At 42.5% G+C, this 21,819-nt stretch overlaps 1 protein-coding gene across 1 annotated transcript; it reads right to left on the reverse strand.

Moving 5' to 3' along the window:
* Positions 1-9,571: 9,571 nt before the first annotated feature.
* rgmd (RGM domain family, member D) lies at positions 9,572-19,188 on the reverse strand. The gene is made up of 3 exons (XM_063201390.1): positions 19,001-19,188; positions 13,677-14,266; positions 9,572-10,731 (listed from the first exon to the last, which is right to left on the reverse strand). The coding sequence occupies exons 1-3, from the start codon at positions 19,092-19,094 to the stop codon at positions 9,934-9,936; spliced, it is 1,482 nt and encodes a 493-aa protein (XP_063057460.1). The 5' UTR covers positions 19,095-19,188; the 3' UTR covers positions 9,572-9,933.
* Positions 19,189-21,819: the final 2,631 nt, after the last annotated feature.

Below are 21,819 nucleotides of genomic sequence, written 5' to 3' on the forward strand. Positions count from 1 at the left end.
AATTGAAGTGATGAGCAGTACCTTTTTTATGAAAAACAAAAGAAAAACAGAAGAGATGACGTGTTCTGTAATCGCCTGAGAAACCAAACATTTTTCTCCTGTTGAATATTTCTCAAATACTTGCTGCTTACATTATTTCATATTGATGACAATGATTTCATTATTTGCCAATAATGTATTTGAAACATTTATTTATTTGTTTATTTATGTATTTATTGATTTCTATTCTGTTATGTATGTATTTATTTAAATTATTTTATGTATTTATTTATATAATTTATTTGGTTGAGAACTCTATTGCTTTACTCATCGGTTATGTTTGAGAAAAAAAAATATGTATGCATCAAAAGGAAATGCTTACTGGGCTTTTCTCTTTCTCTCCTTTTTTTCAATTTTACAATAAAAATACAAACTGGATGTCGAGGTCTTATTTCCCCATCATCTCATGCATAAATCCACATATGTCACATTGTTGCCTAGCGACACTTTAATACTGTAGTGTTCAATTCAAACATGCCTTTATTTGCCAAAACATATGAGACAGATGGCATACAGACAATAGACTGTGAACAGCAACTCATGACTGCCATAAGGCATTTGTCAGGTTATTACTCAACAGCTCTATCATTATAAATGTTGACTCCAGTTACCATCATGAATGAATTGTGAGTCTTCATACAGGCTACCTTAACAGGGTCTTATACCTACCATGTGGTAGCAAGCCACCGATAGTAGCATCGTGCTGTGGGTGTGAGCTGAATAGCTGAGAAAGGCTATGTTGAGTTTGTATGGCAAGGGTGTCGAAGAGAGATGGTGGAAGAGAGGTGTCCAGCATGGAGAGAGAGAGAGAGAGAGAGAGAGAGAGAGAGAGAGAGATGAAGGGAGAGAGGGGAGAGGGAGGACCAAAAAGTAGAACCACTGGCTCATGAAATAAATTGGCCCAATTACAATAAAGTGTGGGTCTTGGTCAGTGTGCAAGCCCGGCAGTTCATCTTTATTACAATCAGTTAATGAAAATCAATCCTCGTCCTGATAAACTCTTATCTGCACGGCCTCAGTGCGCCCTGTGAGCTGGATGATAATAAATTAGGGTAATATTGCCTTTGATGAGGGAGTGAATTGCAAATTATTGTAACTTTCCAAGATTTATGATGCAGATGCCTAATATCCGCTCAAGGTTTTTTTTCCCCTTTCTCTCTTTCTCTCCCTCTCTCTCTCCCTCTACCTCTTTTTCTCCCCTGGGCTTTGGGGGGTGTGGGGGAGCCATTTGTAAAAAAGTTTAGTGACATTGTCACATTAACAAATATATACACTCAGCCAGCCAGCATCCTGTGTCCTCGCCAGCTCCCTCCCTTCCCCTCTTTCCCTCTCTCGCCCCCTCTCTCTCTCCTCTTGCAGTATTTCAGGAGAAAGTGTCCTGATACCATTTAGTCTGATAATACCATGCGATTAGCGTAGTCAATCCACAAGGGGATGTCACCTAATTGGGGGCAAGTAGCCATTAATTTTTCAGTGAGTATATCATGTTTAAATATAGTGGCTGCTCGGTGACGGCAGACTTTTCAGAACCCCCAGAATCTGCTGGGAACTCAAGCGTAGCGTTGCCCTGATTATTGCATCAGGTAGTATCTCTCCTTGTTTAAACAAACAGTTGCATAACACAGTTTTGTCTTCTCTTCCCCTGGAGGACAAACAAAAAGTCCCTGTGCATTTTAAGCCGAGTCAGTCAGTCGTGTCTAAAACTCCTTCGTTCTTATTTTCGGGGGACAACATCAGGCTGTTTGACAGACACATACTGTAGGGTACGTGCAAACACTCATTTGGATTCATGAGATTCATCCAACTTACTCCATGCAGTGAATACAAGTGTGTTAATGCACTGTCACATAAACAGTGTGACATCATCAAATTTTAAACACAAATCTCTCATTTACTGTGTGTAGCATTTGCCAGTGGCAGTGCAGGAGACTCAGGTTATGAGACATAGAGTTAGATATACACAAAAAAGATCTTTATCCTTTCCTCACACATTCAGCTACACTGATAGACCATTTTGATGTCAGATGAACAGAATGGAAGAGGATTTACTTATTTATTCAGGTCTTAACCCATTGACGCCTAAGGCACCTGCAAAAAAGAGTGCTGAATGCCTGAGCCCTTTTTAAGAAAAGCTGCCCTCAGCCTATAAAAACCTAAATATCTCAGCTTCTGAAGCACATAAAAACATGCAATAAGGCATTTAAACGCTAAGACCCTCATCTTTCATTAGAATGTGTTCATTCATCCCAAACAAACAAAGACTTTCAATAAAGTTGTCTCAAATCTCACGCGCCTGAATGTTGCGCAATGCAGCTCCAGGCGCCAGGGCCAATGTTGCGTAACGCAACATCAGGCATCAATGGGTTAACCCATGAAGACACTGTGATATAAATTTGCTGTTACCAGAATGGCAGTGACCCAGTCGTAGAGCATTACTTAAGGCCCTGTGTTATGTTATAGTGTAGTATTATGCTAGTTAACTTCTCAATGACTTACAGCCTTTCCAATGGTGGAACGGCATGCATTATTGGGCTAACCAATCAACAATAGCTCCATAAATAACTGAATCGGGGGATGGTGCTTTTTTATACTATCCAAAGCACATAACGGTGAGCACCACGGGATGCCTCTTCAGCACCAGTGTTGAGCAGCCACATGGATGCTGCCATAACGATGCAGCTATTTCAGCACCTCCACACCTGTCACATGCTGCCTGGCTGTGAGAGAGGTGAGAAAGCTGGCAATTTGGCAAGAGTGCCCGGGACCATTTAGTGGTGTTGAAATAGCCCTACCTACCTATGCTGGGTTCCTATAGGTTACTATGAAGGGGGGCCTCACAGGACTGACAATAGAGAATTCCCTCACCACAGTATCTCTGGATGACCATCTTTCTCGGTACAAAGTGGACTCGATAAAGGGATTTTTTTGTTGGTTATGGTTAGTGTTGGTTATGAAGGTTTTTTTATTCATACGTATATATTTGTAAAGCACTTGGGGTCAATCCTGATACATTCCCCATGCCATAAATAAAGCTGGTTCTTATAGTCTTTATGATGAGCCAACTGGGCACTCCCCCACAGCCAATAAGCACCATATCCTTTGGTCTTATTTGTTATACATAAAGGACAGCGCTTGACTACATCTCTGCTGTGCTCCCATCCCATCATTGCAATAGGACACCAAGTCCTATTATCTATCTTTAACAATGCCCCACAGCACAGCACAGCACAGCGTGCTGAATATTTCAAGCGGTACATTTTTAATGAAAAACAAGATCAATTTCCCTGTACGGTCGTTGAGAGAGTAGCAGTGGGAACTGGGTTCATCTTGGTCCCAGCACTGGTCAAGATGTTACTGTGCATTACTCTAGGAACTAACTTGTACTAAGTGTGGTTAGTATAAAAATGAAAATAGTATGATAAACAAGAATTCTGAAAGACAGTGAATTGTAAAAATGTAAAAATGTATACTGTGCAATACAGAAAGGTTCAAGAAAAATAGGCCTATTTGTTATTTGTGCCAAATGGCCTTTTTGAAGATGTTTGAAAACTGACTACAAGATAAAATTCAAAATAAACCAAGAAAGTGTGTTTAGCTTTATATAATAAGAATAATTAACTAATTCTAAGCAACTGTAATGTTTCTTTTCCTGGGCAGTAAGCAGGCTGGTGGGATCAAGGACAGGCATGAAGACAGCCATCAATCTAACTACTAAACATCAAGGAGAGGGCAGCGTCGGCACAGCCGATTTATCTTGCCAAATGCTCTATTAATATTAAATTAATTCCTCCTTGGTGAATATCAATCATTCATGAGCCCCTCTTTAAATCATTAGCAAAATAATTGTCCTTGTTTATGAGAGGTGGCAAAGTGAGCCACTCACAGGCAATTTAGATTTTTTCCCCTACGGCACGAGTAGGATATGTTGTTGTGACGCACATAGACAGAGGTATCAGAACATACAGTTGCAGATTTCAGAAAACTTCTCCTGAAAGGAAATCACATTTTTATTTTATCATTTTATCATTAGATAAGAATAATCTTCCCTGGCCTGTCAACTTTGAAAAGCTTTTTTTTTACATTGCCCTTTCTTTGTGCCTACTTTGGCCAATTTAAATGGAGAAAAAAATAATGTACAATGTACAATAATCATATGGTCCAGGTTGGTAAACACAGTAATGTTTTTAGTTCTATGTTGCAGCTGTGCTACTCCGCCAGTCATTGTTGAGTGATGAGCATGTCATGGAAGCAATTATTCAGTCAGACGTCACACTGCCACCTGCTGGGCAGACTGGTGCACTTCATGTCATTCTGCCTCCTTTAATGGAGGGCAGTAAAAACCTCATGGGCCGATTGTCGGCCACACCAAGGGAGCATTCCGTGGGTTAGCAGTGACAAACCGTAGTGGGTACAGTGGTAAACCTCCTGATAGAGCAGACCTACGGAGTCATTCGCACATCAAAACAGGGCCTCGGGGCCCCCTCTTTTAGGAGGTTTACCACTAACATCGGGTTAACAACCCTCTGTGTTTGCAACCAAACCACACACTTACATACCCCCCGGGGTTTCAGGTCAGTTAACCACATTTACTGTACCAATGACATTAGAAGCGGAAATATAGGATATAGAGCGGTACTGTGTGTGGCCCATACTGCATGTCAGGGGAATATGAACTAGGGCCTATGTAGTGACTACATAGGGATGTAACACAGGGCAAAGGTAATAAGACTATTTTTGTCTATGATAACATTAGAATGCTTGTAATAATTTAATTTACAGTTTACATTCCATCGGGGCACCCCCAAAAATGGAAACACACAATGGCAATGCTGAAGGGATAGATTAAGCGATTTCAGTCCATTTCACATAGGCTATCAAGCCAGTGGCTATACCGTAGGTTTGCTAGTGGACCCCTGCCCTGGATGTCACAGACACAGAATTTGTCCCTCATGAAAATGTCAAGGTCAGGCAAGGTTACCATGTGTGATGATATGGCACTGTGTAGTCATCTCTCCTAGACGGACATTTGATTATGGGCCACCACACGCTCCCCTCCTGCGTCATGCTGCATGAACCCTAGGTCGTTTCAAGGCTAACTGGCTTCAACTGCGCTCCAGATGCTTGTCTGGAGGACTTTAGAAAAAATATTTATTTACACAGTCACATTTTTTAAATGAGATATCCAAACACACTCACATAGGCCTACACAATACAATTCCGGCGGCGGCGCACGTAGGTTGCAGCAGCCCCTTGCTTTCCCAACTTTCAGTGTTTATTTGTGTTAAAATGTGTCTTTCGAAATGTCTATCGTCGGAAAATATGTCGGAACGCACGTACAGTCGGCAACAGCTGTTGCAGATAAGAATGGACAACTTAAGCAATGTATTGGATGTAGGCCTAGGCCTACCAATGAAGACTCTGGAAGAACTAGGAATTCTCCGGCGGCACAACAAATACCTCTTAATGTATGTCCTCTACAAGTCTTCTGTTGTCCAGTCTTGCACAATAAATGTCTGTATGAGCACTGTCTATGTCCATACTGTCTTAAGTCCATGTATAAGTACTGTCTATGTCTATACTGTCTATGTCCTTACCTAGATTAGTCTATGTCTGTATGGGAAAGCAAGAAATGTAATTTCAAATTCTTTGTATGACCAGTGCATGTAAAGAAATTGACAATAAAACCTACTTGACTTGACTACAGCACTTAGACATTTGGGATGTAATAGCTCAAAACTAATGTATTTGTTTGGTTTGTGTATTGGTAAATCTACGGGGTTTTCTGCTGTAGAGTGTCATAATAGATTTACCTTTGTTTACAGATCTCACACCTTTTTTGTATATGGACCATAGAGTTAATATTTGAGTAGTTTAATCCATTTTTTTCTGAAAATTCCACTACCTGGAATTTACTCAATAGACCTCCCTTAACAAAGCATTGTCTTTTTTTTTTAAATTTCGTGTTGGTGAAGTTGGTCAAAAAGAGGCAGTAAATGGCATGTTTTCCATAGGGTTGTGCTGAATACATTTGCACATTTGTGTACAAAAAAGGTTATGCATTACTGAAACTGAAACTGAAACTGAAACCTATATCATGATTGTGTACTTAGTGGGCATTGTCATGACTACTTTCATGTTGAGATCTGTGTAAAAGCCTTATTGATCAATTATTTTCAATGAATTTCAATGGAGAGAATTGGACTTACAGTGGGATCTGTTAACAATGCATTTTCCTGAAATGTCAAGTCTCATACCACCCTGGAGCTCCCAAAAGACAGGAAAAATGTTTGATCACTATTATGACAGCTGGAATTAAATAGTGTAAAGGGAAAACATGAGTCCTTAATTCTCTCAACAGTATAAAGAAAAAAAACAACCATAAAGTCAGTGTGCCCAACACTTTTAATATGGAAGGGGTTACAATGTAAAACATTAGTCCACTTATAATACGGATTAAAAAAAAGTACTAGATCACATCGTATGTAACACACATCACAGTTAAATCATCTATACACAGGCAAATGTACACATTATAAACATATATATACACTCTTTCAATATATTATTATATAAAGAATTTGTTTCTTTATTAAAACAATGAAAGGAAGCAGAGCAGCTTGAAGAGGGAGTGTAATTCTTTTGCGTTCTTTTTCGTAAAACAGTAACTGTTACTGTTGTAAACTTGACGAGACAGATATTTCCAAAGTACCAGCATCACCAACGTCAGAACATGTGATCATAGGTAGCATTTCCTAACAGTTGTTGGGATCCCGTCAAAACATCAAACCGTCAGACTCACAATGCCTAATTTCTTTTTCACCGTGTGGGCTCAGAGTGTTAACCTGCAAGTAAGTGCCATACAATCGTAGAAAACACCAAACGTACGCACACACTAGGAACCAGCTGCTTGGAGCCGTCAGAATGGAAGAGAAAGTAACGGTCTGCAGTATTATTTTGCAATGGTGTGCTTGGACCACAGCTGTTTGATGGAAGGGCACTGTGTTGCCAAAAGAGTACCGTTTTGTGTTTACGTGTTCCGCCATCTGCCCGTGTTGGCTTCGGATCAACACACCTTTTAAAAGTGTTCCACATTAGCTGCCTTTAAAAATCCAAAGGAAACCCATGCAATGGTTAGCATTCACAGTCATCAGGATGGTGTGTTCTGCTTTTTGATAATATATATATTTATATATGTTTGTTTTTTTGTCTAAGTGTTTACGTACCACACAGGGGAAAGTTGGCTAGTGGACCCCTGCCCTGGATGTCACAGACACAGAATTTGTCCCTCATGAAAATGTCAAGGTCAGGCAAGGTTACCATGTGTGATGATATGGCACTGTGTAGTCATCTCTCCTAGACGGACATTTGATTATGGGCCACCACACGCTCCCCTCCTGCGTCATGCTGCATGAACCCTAGGTCGTTTCAAGGCTAACTGGCTTCAACTGCGCTCCAGATGCTTGTCTGGAGGACTTTAGAAAAAATATTTATTTACACAGTCACATTTTTTAAATGAGATATCCAAACACACTCACATAGGCCTACACAATACAATTCCGGCGGCGGCGCACGTAGGTTGCAGCAGCCCCTTGCTTTCCCAACTTTCAGTGTTTATTTGTGTTAAAATGTGTCTTTCGAAATGTCTATCGTCGGAAAATATGTCGGAACGCACGTACAGTCGGCAACAGCTGTTGCAGATAAGAATGGACAACTTAAGCAATGTATTGGATGTAGGCCTAGGCCTACCAATGAAGACTCTGGAAGAACTAGGAATTCTCCGGCGGCACAACAAATACCTCTTAATGTATGTCCTCTACAAGTCTTCTGTTGTCCAGTCTTGCACTTTAAATGTCTGTATGAGCACTGTCTATGTCCATACTGTCTTAAGTCCATGTATAAGTACTGTCTATGTCTATACTGTCTATGTCCTTACCTAGATTAGTCTATGTCTGTATGGGAAAGCAAGAAATGTAATTTCAAATTCTTTGTATGACCAGTGCATGTAAAGAAATTGACAATAAAACCTACTTGACTTGACTTGACTACAGCACTTAGACATTTGGGATGTAATAGCTCAAAACTAATGTATTTGTTTGGTTTGTGTATTGGTAAATCTACGGGTTTTTCTGCTGTAGAGTGTCATAATAGATTTACCTTTGTTTACAGATCTCATACCTTTTTTGTATATGGACCATAGAGTTAATATTTGAGTAGTTTAATCCATTTTTTTCTGAAAATTCCACTACCTGGAATTTACTCAATAGACCTTCCTTAACAAAGCATTGTCTTTTTTTTAATTTCGTGTTGGTGAAGTTCGTCAAAAAGAGGCAGTAAATGGCATGCTTTCCATAGGGTTGTGCTGAATACATTTGCACATTTGTGTACAAAAAAGGTTATGCATTACAAACTGAAACCTATATCATGATTGTGTACTTAGTGGGCATTGTCATGACTACCGGTACTTTCATGTTGAGATCTGTGTAAAAGCCTTATTGATAAATTATTTTCAATTATTTTCAATGGTGAGAATTGGACTTACAGTGGGATCTGTTAACAATGCATTTTCCCGAAATGTCAAGTCTCATACCACCCTGGAGCTCCCAAAAGACAGGAAAAATGTTTGATCACTATTATGACAGCTGGAATTAAATAGTGTAGCCTAAAGGGAAAAAATGAGTCCTTAATTCTCTCAACAGTATAAAGAAAAAAAACAACCATAAAGTCAGTGTGCCCAACACTTTTAATATGGAAGGGGTTACAATGTAAAACATTAGTCCACTTATAATACGGATTAAAAAAAAGTACTAGATCACATCGTATGTAACACACATCACAGTTAAATCATCTATACACAGGCAAATGTACACATTATAAACACATATATACACTCTTTCAATATATTATTATATAAAGAATTTGTTTCTTTATTAAAACAATGAAAGGAAGCAGAGCAGCTTGAAGAGGGAGTGTAATTCTTTTGCGTTCTTTTTCGTAAAACAGTAACTGTTACTGTTGTAAACTTGACGAGACAGATATTTCCAAAGTACCAGCATCACCAACGTCAGAACATGTGATCATAGGTAGCATTTCCTAACAGTTGTTGGGATCCCGTCAAAACATCAAACCGTCAGACTCACAATGCCTAATTTCTTTTTCACCGTGTGGGCTCAGAGTGTTAACCTGCAAGTAAGTGCCATACAATCGTACAAAACACCAAACGTACGCACACACTAGGAACCAGCTGCTTGGACCCGTCAGAATGGAAGAGAAAGTAACGATCTGCAGTATTATTTTGCAATGGTGTGCTTGGACCACAGCTGTTTGATGGAAGGGCACTGTGTTGCCAAAAGAGTACCGTTTTGTGTTTACGTGTTCCGCCATCTGCCCGTGTTGGCTTCGGATCAACACACCTTTTAAAAGTGTTCCACATTAGCTGCCTTTAAAAATCCAAAGGAAACCCATGCAATGGTTAGCGTTCACAGTCATCAGGATGGTGTGTTCTGCTTTTTGATAATATATATATTTATATATGTTTGTTTTTTTGTCTAAGTGTTTACGTACCACACAGGGGAAAGTTGGCAGAGGGGGTATAAGGAACTGAAATGCAGTCCATGTGCTTCAGGAACTTAGTAAAAAAAAAAAGCGTTAGTGTCTTCCTGTCCCCGAACCGCTCTCCTCCTGGGTCGGGTCAGCAGCTGCGGTGGGCAGCTCACAGAGCAATCCTAATAAAAGTCAAAACCCAACCCCAAACCAGACCAGACCGGAACCGAGCAGAAGAATCTGGTTCAATCTCCCAAAAGTGATCCATCCTCAAGCTGTCATCTCCTTGTCGTCATTGTCCATGTCCTCTCTCTCTCCTCCTCCTCCTCCTCCTTCTCAATCCTCCTGTCCATTTCACACCAGCATCAGAGCTACTATCAGAGTCACCAACAGGACGGTGTGTGTGGTGGTGGCCTGGCTTTCCCGGGCCGAGTTCCCCACCCCAGAGTCCACTTTGCTCCCCCTGCCATCAGGCACTTTGTTGTTGTTGTTGTCATCGGTGGGCGTCCAGGGTGGCGTCTGCTTCAGCCTGCTGGGCGGCAGAGCCTTGAGGTCCTCCAGCGCCCCGAAGGCCGCCATGCTGAACTCAGGGTCCCCGGTGGTGAGCAGGTCGAAGACGCACGACTGGAAGTAGACGTCCTCTACCTGGAGGGTCTCGCGGCACTTGGTGGTGGCGCGCTCCACGCTGTAGGCCTGGTGTGGCGGTGGGGGCGTGGGCAGGCCGGCGTGGGCAGGCACGTTGGGGTTGGGGTGGTGCAGCGTGTGCTCCTGGATGAGCTCGTTGCGGGGGCAGCCGCGCAGGCACAGCTGCAGGCCGCCGCTCTCGCTCTCCTCGGCCGGCTCCAGCGCGTCCTCGGGCATGCGGATGGCGAAGGTCAGGTAGCGGCCCACGCGCCGCACGATGATGGACGTGCCGATGTGGCGCGCCTGCAGACGCACCAGCCGGCCGCCAGGACCGCCGCTCTGCTCCGAGATCCACAGGCTGGAGCTCGCCGCAGTCTCTGCACCGCTGCCGCCGCCGCCGCCACCCCCGGAGCCCACGCGTCCGCTGCCGCGCGTGCCGTCCTGGAAGGCAGAGGGCAGGTCCTCCGTGGTGGCCTGGTAGACCTTCTGCTCCGTGCAGCCCTCGTACGCCTTGAAGATCACCGTGATCTGGAAGAAGAAGGAAGAGTGGCCGTCAGACATAGTAAAATGTGTACTGCATGAATATATACATTCAACGAAGATTATACAGGTACGTGTCTAAGTTAGATGCTTGACCGATTCCACGGAATCAATGGTCACCCCATCAGCCAATCAGAAAAGAAAATTCCACTGTGACGGTAGATAAACATTAACAGCCACTGTGGGCCTTGACGGTCATGGTGATCTAAAGAGGGGAAAGTCGAAAGAAATAGCAAAAAGTATACTGAGTCAGTGTACACCAGGGGTTTTCAATTATATTTCAACAAGGGCCATTTTTTCAAATTCCTCCCTGTAAAGGGGTCGAACTATAAGTATGTATTATGATTGCCGACTGTCAATGAAAAAAATATGGGAGACTTCATTGAAGTGGAGGCTCTGGGGGTCCTCCCCCAGAAAATTTTGCATTTCTTAGATGTAATTTTCTGCATTTTAACATCCTGTGTCCCGTTTCAGCATGATAACGGAGCCCATACTTTTATCTCCAAATTCCAAAAAACGATTCTGTATTTGAAGGGGCTTGTGGGGGGCCAGAACCTTGCTGTCCAAGGGCCGCATCTGGCCCCAGGGCCGCCATTTGAATAGCCCTGGTGTACACTAAAAGCCCTTGATAGGTCTTGTTGATCACCATGATCTAAGATGGAGAAGGAAGAGAGTGTGTCAGAGAGAGCAAAAAGTATACAGAGATACAATACAAGCAATTGTGCCCTTTGAAGATTACCGTGATCTTAAAAGTGGGGATGGGGGATACAACAAAAAACTTGTGTCAGATGTATTGCTAAAGGTTTGCCTCAACAAATAAGAAAGCAAACAATAATCAGTATGTGTAGTGTTCTTGATTATTCACATTTGGATTAAATCTCTTAAGTTTTCAATCTGTGACAGAGGATTTCTACTCTGCCTTTTCTTCTAGTCTATTCTAAATGTACTTGCCTCAAATGCACCTGCATTACTGTTGGCTTTGATAGCAAAAGGTATATTGAGATAAAGTTGAAGCACTTAGGAGAGTAACAACACACCATTGTGAAGAAATCAAAGACGGAAAAACTAAACAGCACCAATCAATGGCGGAGACATCAATTTGGCTTCGATTTAGCAATGAGACACCACCTGCGGTCTGGCGTGATAGTCAAATGTCAAAAACAAAGAGATAAAGAGACTTTCCAATCCAGTACAGTATAGCTCATGGAGAACATTTGTGCAATATTTGAATGTCGCTGCGATTACAGTAGCATATTTCCAATCTCCTGCACACAAAACAGCGCAGGTGTATCACTTTGCACTTTGCATCTCTTTGTAGTATGTGTACAGCATATGTCTTACAAACATTTGTGTATCCTTGTCTTAAAAATACTACAAAGTACTAGAAATCTGTTCATAGACCCAGTAGAAATGCTTGCACAAACACATTTAAAGGGACACTGTGCAGGAAATGGTCAAAAAAGGTACTGCAACTATGCTGCTAATTAAAACTGTGTTGTCTATTGCCAAATGTGATCTTTTCATGAAGTAATAAACTAATATTTTCTAGTGTGGCCCAAGTACAGTCATTTTTGCAGCTAAAAATGGCTATTTCTGGAAATTCAGAATGGCGGACCATGGAGAAGATCCCCCTTTTCATGTATGAAAAGTGCAATTTTCCCAGTCATACTGAATACTTAGAATTTGATGGTGGTGGTAAGTATTCATGAAAAAGGTAACATTAGTAAATGGGCAGCATGAATTCTGGAAGTAAACAACTAAAAATCTCACACAGTGTCTCTTTAAAATTAAAATGTGTCCCTGGCCCCCATGCACATTATTCAACAAGCACTTGATCAACAACAGACGGTCCGTGCTAGGAGAGTAGACAGAGGCCAATACAGGAGGATGGATACACTGATGGATGACCGGGGGTCACACAGGGCCTCTCCAGCAAACTCACACTGTGTAGTCCATCAGCAGGACCAAAGGCCAGATACACTCATGTTAAATTGAGCCTCATTCATCAAGCAGTCCTCCCCCTTTTCCTTTCTCCCTTTACACTACACATTCCCTTTAACGTTAACACATGATCAGTGATTTAAGCCCATGTTAACTATGTTTACCGGACTGTATACACTTTGCATGCCAAGTATCTTGCCTGTTAAGTGTCACACGCGGCGCACGCACACAAACAGAAGAGTGACCAAGATGCACTACGCATTTTAATCTGCCACATAAACGGGTGACAACATAATGGAACACCAGCACCACCGCCAGACGCAGTAGGCTGTACACTACTCGCTGTGCTGTAAAACAGCAGGAGGGCGGTTCTGTGAAGACAGCCCGGGCATTTCTCATTAAGTGGGGGAGTGGAGGAGGAGGAGTGGCGGATTCAGAATCAGGCTTTATTGGCCAAGTCCTCTAACATGTAGGCTACAGGGAGACGTTGACTCCAGCAGATGTTAACTCTCTATACACATCAGTTACCACTTCATAGCTAAGGTGGCCACCTTGATAATAACAAACAACTACCACATTGACTAGGTCCCCTGAAAATATGAAGATTTTGTACTGTATTTTGTATTTGCTTTATAAAAGGTTTATAAAGGTTTATAAAAGACATAAGAAGGCTAATTATTTTGGGGGAGAGGCAATGCATATCATGTATCAAACTGCACAACGCAGCCTTTACAATGACAATAGTCGCACGGTACGATAGCCCACTGTTACTGACATATTTTGTGCGGGAAACACTGTAATACAATTTAACACAATTCAATTTAATACAACACAACATAGTTCAAAATGACGTAGCCTTTCCAGTGATAATAGTCACATGCCTCTGATATTGACTAACTTCCACACACCTTCACAAACTAATTGCTCTGATTCTGATAAAAAAATCAATGCAATACAATAAATGAAGTGTATCTCAGCTCAGCTGGGCTCACCTTGCTAGTTGCCGTGGCACTGGAGCCCTGCACCACGGGCACGTTGGTCACCTGTACGGACAGGTAGCGGTTATCGATGAGCGGCCAGGCACCCTCCACTTTACACGTCTGGAACTCGTCGCGGAAGGTGCGCAGGTGCGGGTCGCCAAACAGGCCGCAGTGGGCGTACTTCTTATGCCGCCCCGCCGGACCCTGAGCCAGCACACGGCTCTCATAGTCGCACAGCTGAGGCACTACGGGAGCACCACCACCACCACCACCTCCAGGACGCTGGCTGCCACCGCCGCCGGGAACCTTGGCGGGCGAGGTGGGCCCGTCGCTAGAGCAGTTGTGCTGCGAGAAGAGCTCGCGGATGCTGAGCAGCGCGGCGTGGTAGGTCAGGTCGCCGTGGCAGCCGCGCGAGGTGCGGCGCGTGCAGAGGGTGTAAGCGCGCAGGGCCGTGCAGTAGTCCACCGCCGCCTCGCCGCCGCCACCTGTCCCTGCGCCCGCCGCCAGCCCGCCCTCGTCGCCCAGACCCCCACCACCGGAGGGAGACGTCGAGGCCACATACTCCGAGTTACAGCGCTGGATCCGACACTGCTGGCAATATGCTGAGAGAGAGAGACAGACAGACAGAAGAGAAGAGAAACAAACAACAGGAGACAGAGACAGCGGAAAAGAGAGAGAGAGAGAGAGAGAGAGAGAGAGAGAGAGAGAGAGAGAGAGAGAGAGAGAGAGAGAGAGTCAGAAGAAGAGAAACAAAACAACAGGAGACAGACACAGCGGAAAAGAGAGAGACAGACAGACAGACAGACAGAAGAAGAGAAACAAACATCAGGACAGACAGACAGCAGAAAAGAGAAAAGAGAGAGAGAGAGCATGAGAGAGGGGGAAAAGAGGAAAAGATGGAAAAAGGGCAGATGTTACACATTTGTCATCACAAAGAAGTCTCCTAGGGAATTAAGTGTTCTTTGAACACACAAACAAGTCAAGTTTCCCTTTTATCCATATGTTCTCTGTTTCATTTTGTATTCCAATACCCTCAAAGTATAGGACCTACACTGCTTTCATACAGAACTATACCTCTCTTTTCAAAATGGAGGTCTGACAAAACAGGAAATGAGCTTGAGCTTCTGTGGGGTTCTTTTGGGGGGATGGGGTAGGGTTAGGGGCTGATGGTGGTGCCTGGGAGCTACAAACCGACTACAAGCACAAATATTTGCTCCACAGCTTGCCTTGCTACACTGGCGATCCGCAGAGACTACACATGTACAAAACCCCTCGATCCGAGGAAATGTTGCCTCCAAACGTTTGCTGCACAGAAAAGAAAAAGCCAAGACAGTTCCATCGATACCGTGGGCTCTCCCTGCTCTCCTGAGCTGCCATGTTTACATGGACACAGTGGGGAAACGTTGGCAGGAGCTCCCTTTTTGAATTGCCCAGCAATTCAGGCTCGCAGAATTTAATTTTCTGAGATTTTTTTTTAAACAAGTGTCTGCAGTGGGGTTTTTTTCTGACCGCACGTAGTGACTGTGTTGTAACCCATGACGTCACCTACCAGTCAGTCATTCTGGCAAAATAAAGGAGTTCATCTACGTAAACATAAACTTTTTTTTCTGACCGCACGTAGTGTCTGTGTTGTAACCCATGATGTCACCTACCTACCAGTCAGTCATTCTGGCAAAATAAAGGAGTTAATCTACGTAAACATAAACAGAAATGGGTATTTTTGTATTTTTGGTGATATAGTCATAAGACCTGTGTATTCACATTCAAAACAGGCTTTCTTTAAAAAGGCTTATTACCTCACCAATGTTGTTATTACATCTTCAGTGTTGATCGAAACGTGGCATTTTGTTACTATGGGACTATGTACTATTTAAAAGGCTATGCCTGTTACTGCAATTTGGAGTAGTAAGGAAGATACATTAAATAGCCTAAAAACAAAATATTATTAATATGGATAGGTGCAAATATAGGCCTACAACATAAAAAAACACGACTATAAAAACTTCACTTTTGAAATGAGATGGCCCGTGTTTTCATGCTGGGGCTCAGCAACATCCAATAATAGCAATACCTCATAGTTCAGGATTGAATTTAACTATCACTTGATACCTGTATGAAACCACAGTGCCAATATCTGTAAACGAAAACGATACAAAACACTGTAACAATAGAACTACGCAGTTGTGTGCTGAGCGTTACCTCAGCATAGGGGTGAGTGAGTGTATGATTGCACCCTTGATAAAGTCGACAGAGTCTGACTGCTGTTAAAGGTTACGCTTCATTTCACTTGTTCTAAGTGCACTGCACACATGGCGATGAGAACCAGGCCTTTGAAGAACGAATGCGCCTTCTGTGGAGTCTAGGCAAGGCTACCTATGGCAACCAGACATGTTTTCCACTGCTTTTGTATTCACCTTATGCATAGCAGAGGCCACGTCTGGAGTATAGAAAGAAACAAGAACAAACACTGTGAAAAATGTTGCTGCTGATTCTTAGTTGTATGGAAGTATCCAGGTCTGGTGTGAGGAATCCTACGAAGCGGTCTAAAGAAGTTTAGCTGTCAAGTCTTAACTTTGCATTGCAGCCGTGAGAAGTGAACACACCAAAACCTTTCCCTCAATGAGTCATCATAAATGTTTTAAAATAGCCTTGTGTCATTAACACCACCTGTGACCAAGAGGAAAAACAAACATTTAAAACTTAAACTTCTTTAGTCACACGTAGCTTAATCAGTGCAGAACAGATGACGCACTGTGGTTGAAACAAATGACAGCATGTCATTAGAGAAAATTGCATTTTAAACAGAGTTGGGAGAGTGTGTCATAGTCGCTTCATTTGCACAGTTTTCTGAGAACTCGCAGTAGCTTGCGAGTAGCAATCAAACAGTAGTGTGTGTGCCCACTGTTGATGCTAGCGTGTTGGGCCAAGGTCACAATTGGACCTGATGATGTTGGATGTTCAATCCTCATTACAACAATAAATGTGAACGCTAATCACTTCAATTTAGGAGAAACCTTGAAGGACGGATTGATGAAATTATGAAATTGTGAATGAAATACCTTCCAACACAAAGGCAGCACTAGACTACTAATACACCAAACTGAGAAGTTTAATAGAACAGTTGTTTGACAGCCATTTAATATCTCGCTGTGCATGAAAAATGGAGATACTTTCAGTATAGTAAGCTTACCACATTATCCTACACCATGCCAAATCAAACACTAGCCCAACAGTAAAAGTCGGGGCCACACCTAATACTGCACTGATGAGAGAATGACAAGGCCTGGTATCTGGATTTGCATAATACAACTGTTGGGTGTTCTTCGTCAGGGCTAATTCTGGTCACTTTGTGTAATCCAGACACAGCCACTGGAGGCTCTCACAGCATGCTAGTGCCGGATTCTCGCCTTGGCAGATGCCAGAACCATTTATGTGATAGGCTAATCACGGGATATCCTGCTGCTGTGCTGCACTGAAATGCATAGTGCTTGCATACACCATGGATCTATATGTTAACTTCCCTTGCTACCTTATTTTAAAGCACCAGGATTCCTAATAGGCGGGCTAGGGGTATTACATGTGTAGTGACAGTTATGTATAATAGCATGCCTATTGTGAAACATAGTGGTTTGAAATAAGTGGATAGGGGGGTTTAACAATATTTGACATCTACGAATGGTAAATTGTGGGGTTCTTTAACTCTTTCTTGTTCGAAGAATAACATGATAGGCCTAAAACAGAGTACAGCCATGAACACTTAAAGTTAAACTTAATTCTCAAGACAGTTTTGTGGTCAGAGTAATTTATTGCCCTCTACTGCCAGGAAAGAGAACCCTAATTTCCATGAAAACATCATGAAGTCGGGCCATATTAAGTTTTACCTTCACAAATCTTTAGGTTGGCCTGACAAGACAGTTTGGAAAGTAGGATTCACGTCTTTCTTTAGAAATACTTGGTCTCAGCAGGGCTGATAACATGGACACATATAGAAAAGTAACTGTTTGGATCGCCTTAAGCAGTTAACTGATAGTTTCCTTCACAATTACTCGAGGTTGAATGGATAGTTTAGATATAAATCTGTCAGCAGTGAAACAAGCACTCTATTGATACGGGGCATGCAATGAGCCGAATTTTCTCCTACAACAATAATGTAAACAAACAACAATGGAAACTTCCGCATAAGTTTGTGTAAGAAACACTTTTTGAGACTCATTCGTTAATATCAACTGCATGTCATACACTAAAGAAGCACAACTAGAACACCAATTACGACTAAACTTGTACAACCATGGTTAGGGAACAGCCTCCCATGTTCGCACATTAATTTATAGTGCGTCAGGCTGCGCGTCTCTGCTACAACGAATCGTTCCATTTTCCATACGCGAGAAACATTCCGGATGGAAAACAATGGGACAGCTTGCAAGTCCTGCGTGTTTGTCTACCAAGTTATTTAAGTCAGCAATGCGTCAATACACATTTCGTGAAAACTGGTCGTTATCATGGCTTGTTAGAAACTCTTTGATTAGATTATACTTTATTATCATGCAAGCATGAAAATTGTCTTTGGTCTCACAGGGTAAAAGACAGACGGACAGAGGGACAGACAGACAGACAGACAGACAGACACAAACAGACAGAAAACACACATACAAATGCATCCACCCCCCTCCAGCCACCCCTCCCAGCACATCATATGCAAGTCAGTCATTAGTTCACAAAGCTTTGTTACAAAGCATTCAACGCAACGCAGAAACAATAAAAGTTTACAAACCAAGTTTACATTAGCAAGCTGCCCAGACACTTTTGCTTACTTTACTGCGCAACTAAAACGAAGGCTTCCGCATTAAAATGTGAGTATGTTTAGAGGTCTAACCCTGCGATGGGAAAACTTGTGTTCTAGTAAGTGGTAATAACTTTTTACCGAATACGTAGTAACGGTAAACTTAGCTGGCTAGCTTGAAATTCCCTAGCAGGGCGAATGTCGCTCCATTTGCTAGCTAGCTCGTGACTAGGATCATCCATAGGATGATGCAGCCAAGGTACCAAAACGACACAGCAGAGGCGTTAGCTTGCTAACATGCATGGTTTTAAGAAAATGGGGGATGAGTGCAAAGCGAAAAGCACAAACATTAATGAGAGGCGAGTTTACGGGGGTCGTTTTCAGCTTTTCTATTGAACAACCATCATCTTAATGAGCCCAAAGATGCAATTGGCCAACATGCTCCAAGTCGGCTAACACGCTGAGGGCCATGGCTAACTCGAAGTTCCATGACTTCATGGTGCGGGAAATGTGTTTTCTATGCAAGCGCCTGGAATGACTGATAGCATTGACTTACCTGGTTGGAACAGCAATGCAAGTAAAACCATCATTAAAGAGATCCAGTTCCAAAGCTTCCGCTTAGCCAAGTTGAAAGATCCGCTTTCCCCCATGCCAATCCATTCAGTTAGATTAAAGTTCTTCGACTGCTGCTCATCGGCGTTGAAGCTGCGGGAAACCAGACTAAATATTTCATCCCTGCTTCTGGCATTGTCATTCACTGAGGACTACTATGTGCTCCTTTACATGGGAGGGGCCTGGCGGAAACCAGCCTTCAAATTAGTATCTGGCCAATGAAGTACAGGGATTATGAGTATTTTCAACTTCTCCATCAGAGAAAAAAAACTTTTACTGTTATTATTGTTCAGCAACCCCAAGCAAAATAGAGTCTGGCAGTTTTGTAATAAAGTGATAGCCTATCTTGGACCAGGTAGGCCTATCATGGACCACAATTGATGTCACTAGAGAAAGACAGGATCTGACTGAATTGTATAGCTCTCTACCACAATTTAACATGGAGAGTTATTAAAGGACTAATACTTACAAGTCAGCCTGTTTCTGGGCTGTTACAATAGCCCAGGAAGTGTTCTAGGCTATAATTTATCTTTTTTTTAATTATCCAGGGAAGTGGCAGCATACACTGCTACAAAGGCCTATTCCCATAGGCTACGTTTCATTGGTTAAAAAACTGTGTATTTCATATTTCTTTTGACAATGCTATTCAGGCCTTATGGCAAGTCTTAAATAGATTCAACACCTTGCTGAAGTGTTTATTAGTAGCAGTAGTAGGCCTAGTAGTAGCAGTAGCATAGTTAGGCCTAATAGTAGTAGTAGCCTAGTTGTTGTTGTTGTTATTGTAGAAGTTAGTAGGCCTATTTGCTAACCTCAGGGCAGAGTAGGTCTATGTGTATTTATTTTATGCAACTTGTGTAATACACTCTGTTATAACGACCAAAACAATAGGCTACTTTTAAAATGACCTTTGACACATTGGCTTATATTGATGCCACATTGATGCCCTCAATTGTTTCTTATATAATGCATGTTTGTAATGAAATATAGTAAACAATAGGTCTCCATGAATGCATGCTTCACATTTTTTTTTCTTTTTAGCCCTTATCATAAAAAAGAAAAGGCCCACCATTGAGACTTGAGTAGTCAGCCTCAGTCAATAGGAAAGCTTATACTGTTCGCTGTGGACTGGACAGGATTTTTAGGTCTAGATTAGTCTGCCCTGTGTTGCCATAAAAAGCCCTTGCATGGTGCTGAATCACCCCCTTGGGTCCAGCGCTCTGGTGTTTGTTCAGCTAATTATTGGGGCTCAATCTGCCATGCTACCTCTTTATCTGGCGTTTTGCACAAATACTAAAATATCACAAGAAGCAGGACGTGTGACTGCAAGGAACATTTGACAAACCTTCAGAAAATGATAATTATCTTACCATCCACAGTGGTGCCTCTCGATTGAGGGAAATAGCATGTTACCTGTAAAACAAACAGAACTATTAGAAATGTGTCATAGTGGCTACATACAGCACACATAAAATAAATACTTGTCAGACACGCTATAAGAGCCACAGTTGAAAACAACTCTCTCTTTTTTTCAGCAGCCAGCATAGGGATAATAATTTACAACCCGGTGTCAATAGTTTTAATTACACAGATGAGATGGCCTGGTCTGGTAGTGGGATTCAATGCAGTCATTCATACTGTTATTAGCCCATCTAATTATCCTGCTGCCAGCAATGACTCCTTTCATGGAAGGGAAAGGCAATTCATCTTGGACTTCTACTGAGGTGTCGGTAGGATGAAAAAAAAGGAAAGACAGAATGAAAAGAAAGAAACTTTTTTTTTCTTTCAGTGCATGGTTCAGTGATGCAAACATGTTCTTCATTCAGGTGGGCGCAGGATGAGAGCGGGCATGGATGAATGGTCTGCCGGCTGGATGGGAGAATTCTTTATATGGAATATCACTATGGATGTTTTGTCTGAGGGGCTGACGGTTGGAGAAAGAAACCTTTCTTCTCCGGCTTCTTTTGAGCATATTCCGTTGCATGACCCAGCAAAATATACATGTTGTGTGCCTTCCTGAATGTGAGGAGGCGGGTTGGTGGTGGGGGGACTGGAGGAGACTGGGTAAAGAAATTACTGGGATGAAACAGGTAAACGAGGAAGCCAGAACATTTCAACTGACACTGGATCATTTGTTCTAATACAATAGAAGAATGAGGTCAGTCTGGTAAAATTAGCCATCCAACTCATGGCAGGCCTGAATGCCAGGCCAGTGAGAAGGAACGGCTGGTCTCGTTTTGTTGAGCTGGAGGGGTGAGAGCACACACACACACACAAAAGAGAGACAGACTGAGAAAGAGGGGGGAAAGGGAGATCAGAGACGAGGGAACGTTTTGGTATGCAGTGTTAAAAAAAGGTAAAGATCTAAACAAAATGTTTCATATGCAACACTTGAAACTCTAAGAATAGGCAAGGAGGGCTTACCGTTTCCAAACAGTAGGACAAGTAAATCTGCTACTAGGCTTATGAACTTCTAATCAGTTGTGAAAAAGATAAACAATAAAAAATCAAAACATAGCTGAAGTGTATGCGGGAAAACAGAAAGGCGGAGGGAGTAAGCAAGCAAGAGGGGGGAGAAAGAAAGAGAGAGTGAGAGAGAAAGAGAGTGCGCTGGAGAGCTGGAGTGCAGCATAGACGGGTGGGAGGAAAGAAAGCGAGAGGGATTGAGTTTCCTCTGACTCTGTGTCTGGGCAGCTCCATATGTTCCTCATTAAAGCGCTCACACTGCGGGCCTAGCCCAGCACCAGGCCTGCTTGTTTTTGTTAT

This window comes from Engraulis encrasicolus, chromosome 6, assembly GCF_034702125.1.
Source record: "Engraulis encrasicolus isolate BLACKSEA-1 chromosome 6, IST_EnEncr_1.0, whole genome shotgun sequence".
Lineage (NCBI taxonomy): Eukaryota > Metazoa > Chordata > Actinopteri > Clupeiformes > Engraulidae > Engraulis > Engraulis encrasicolus.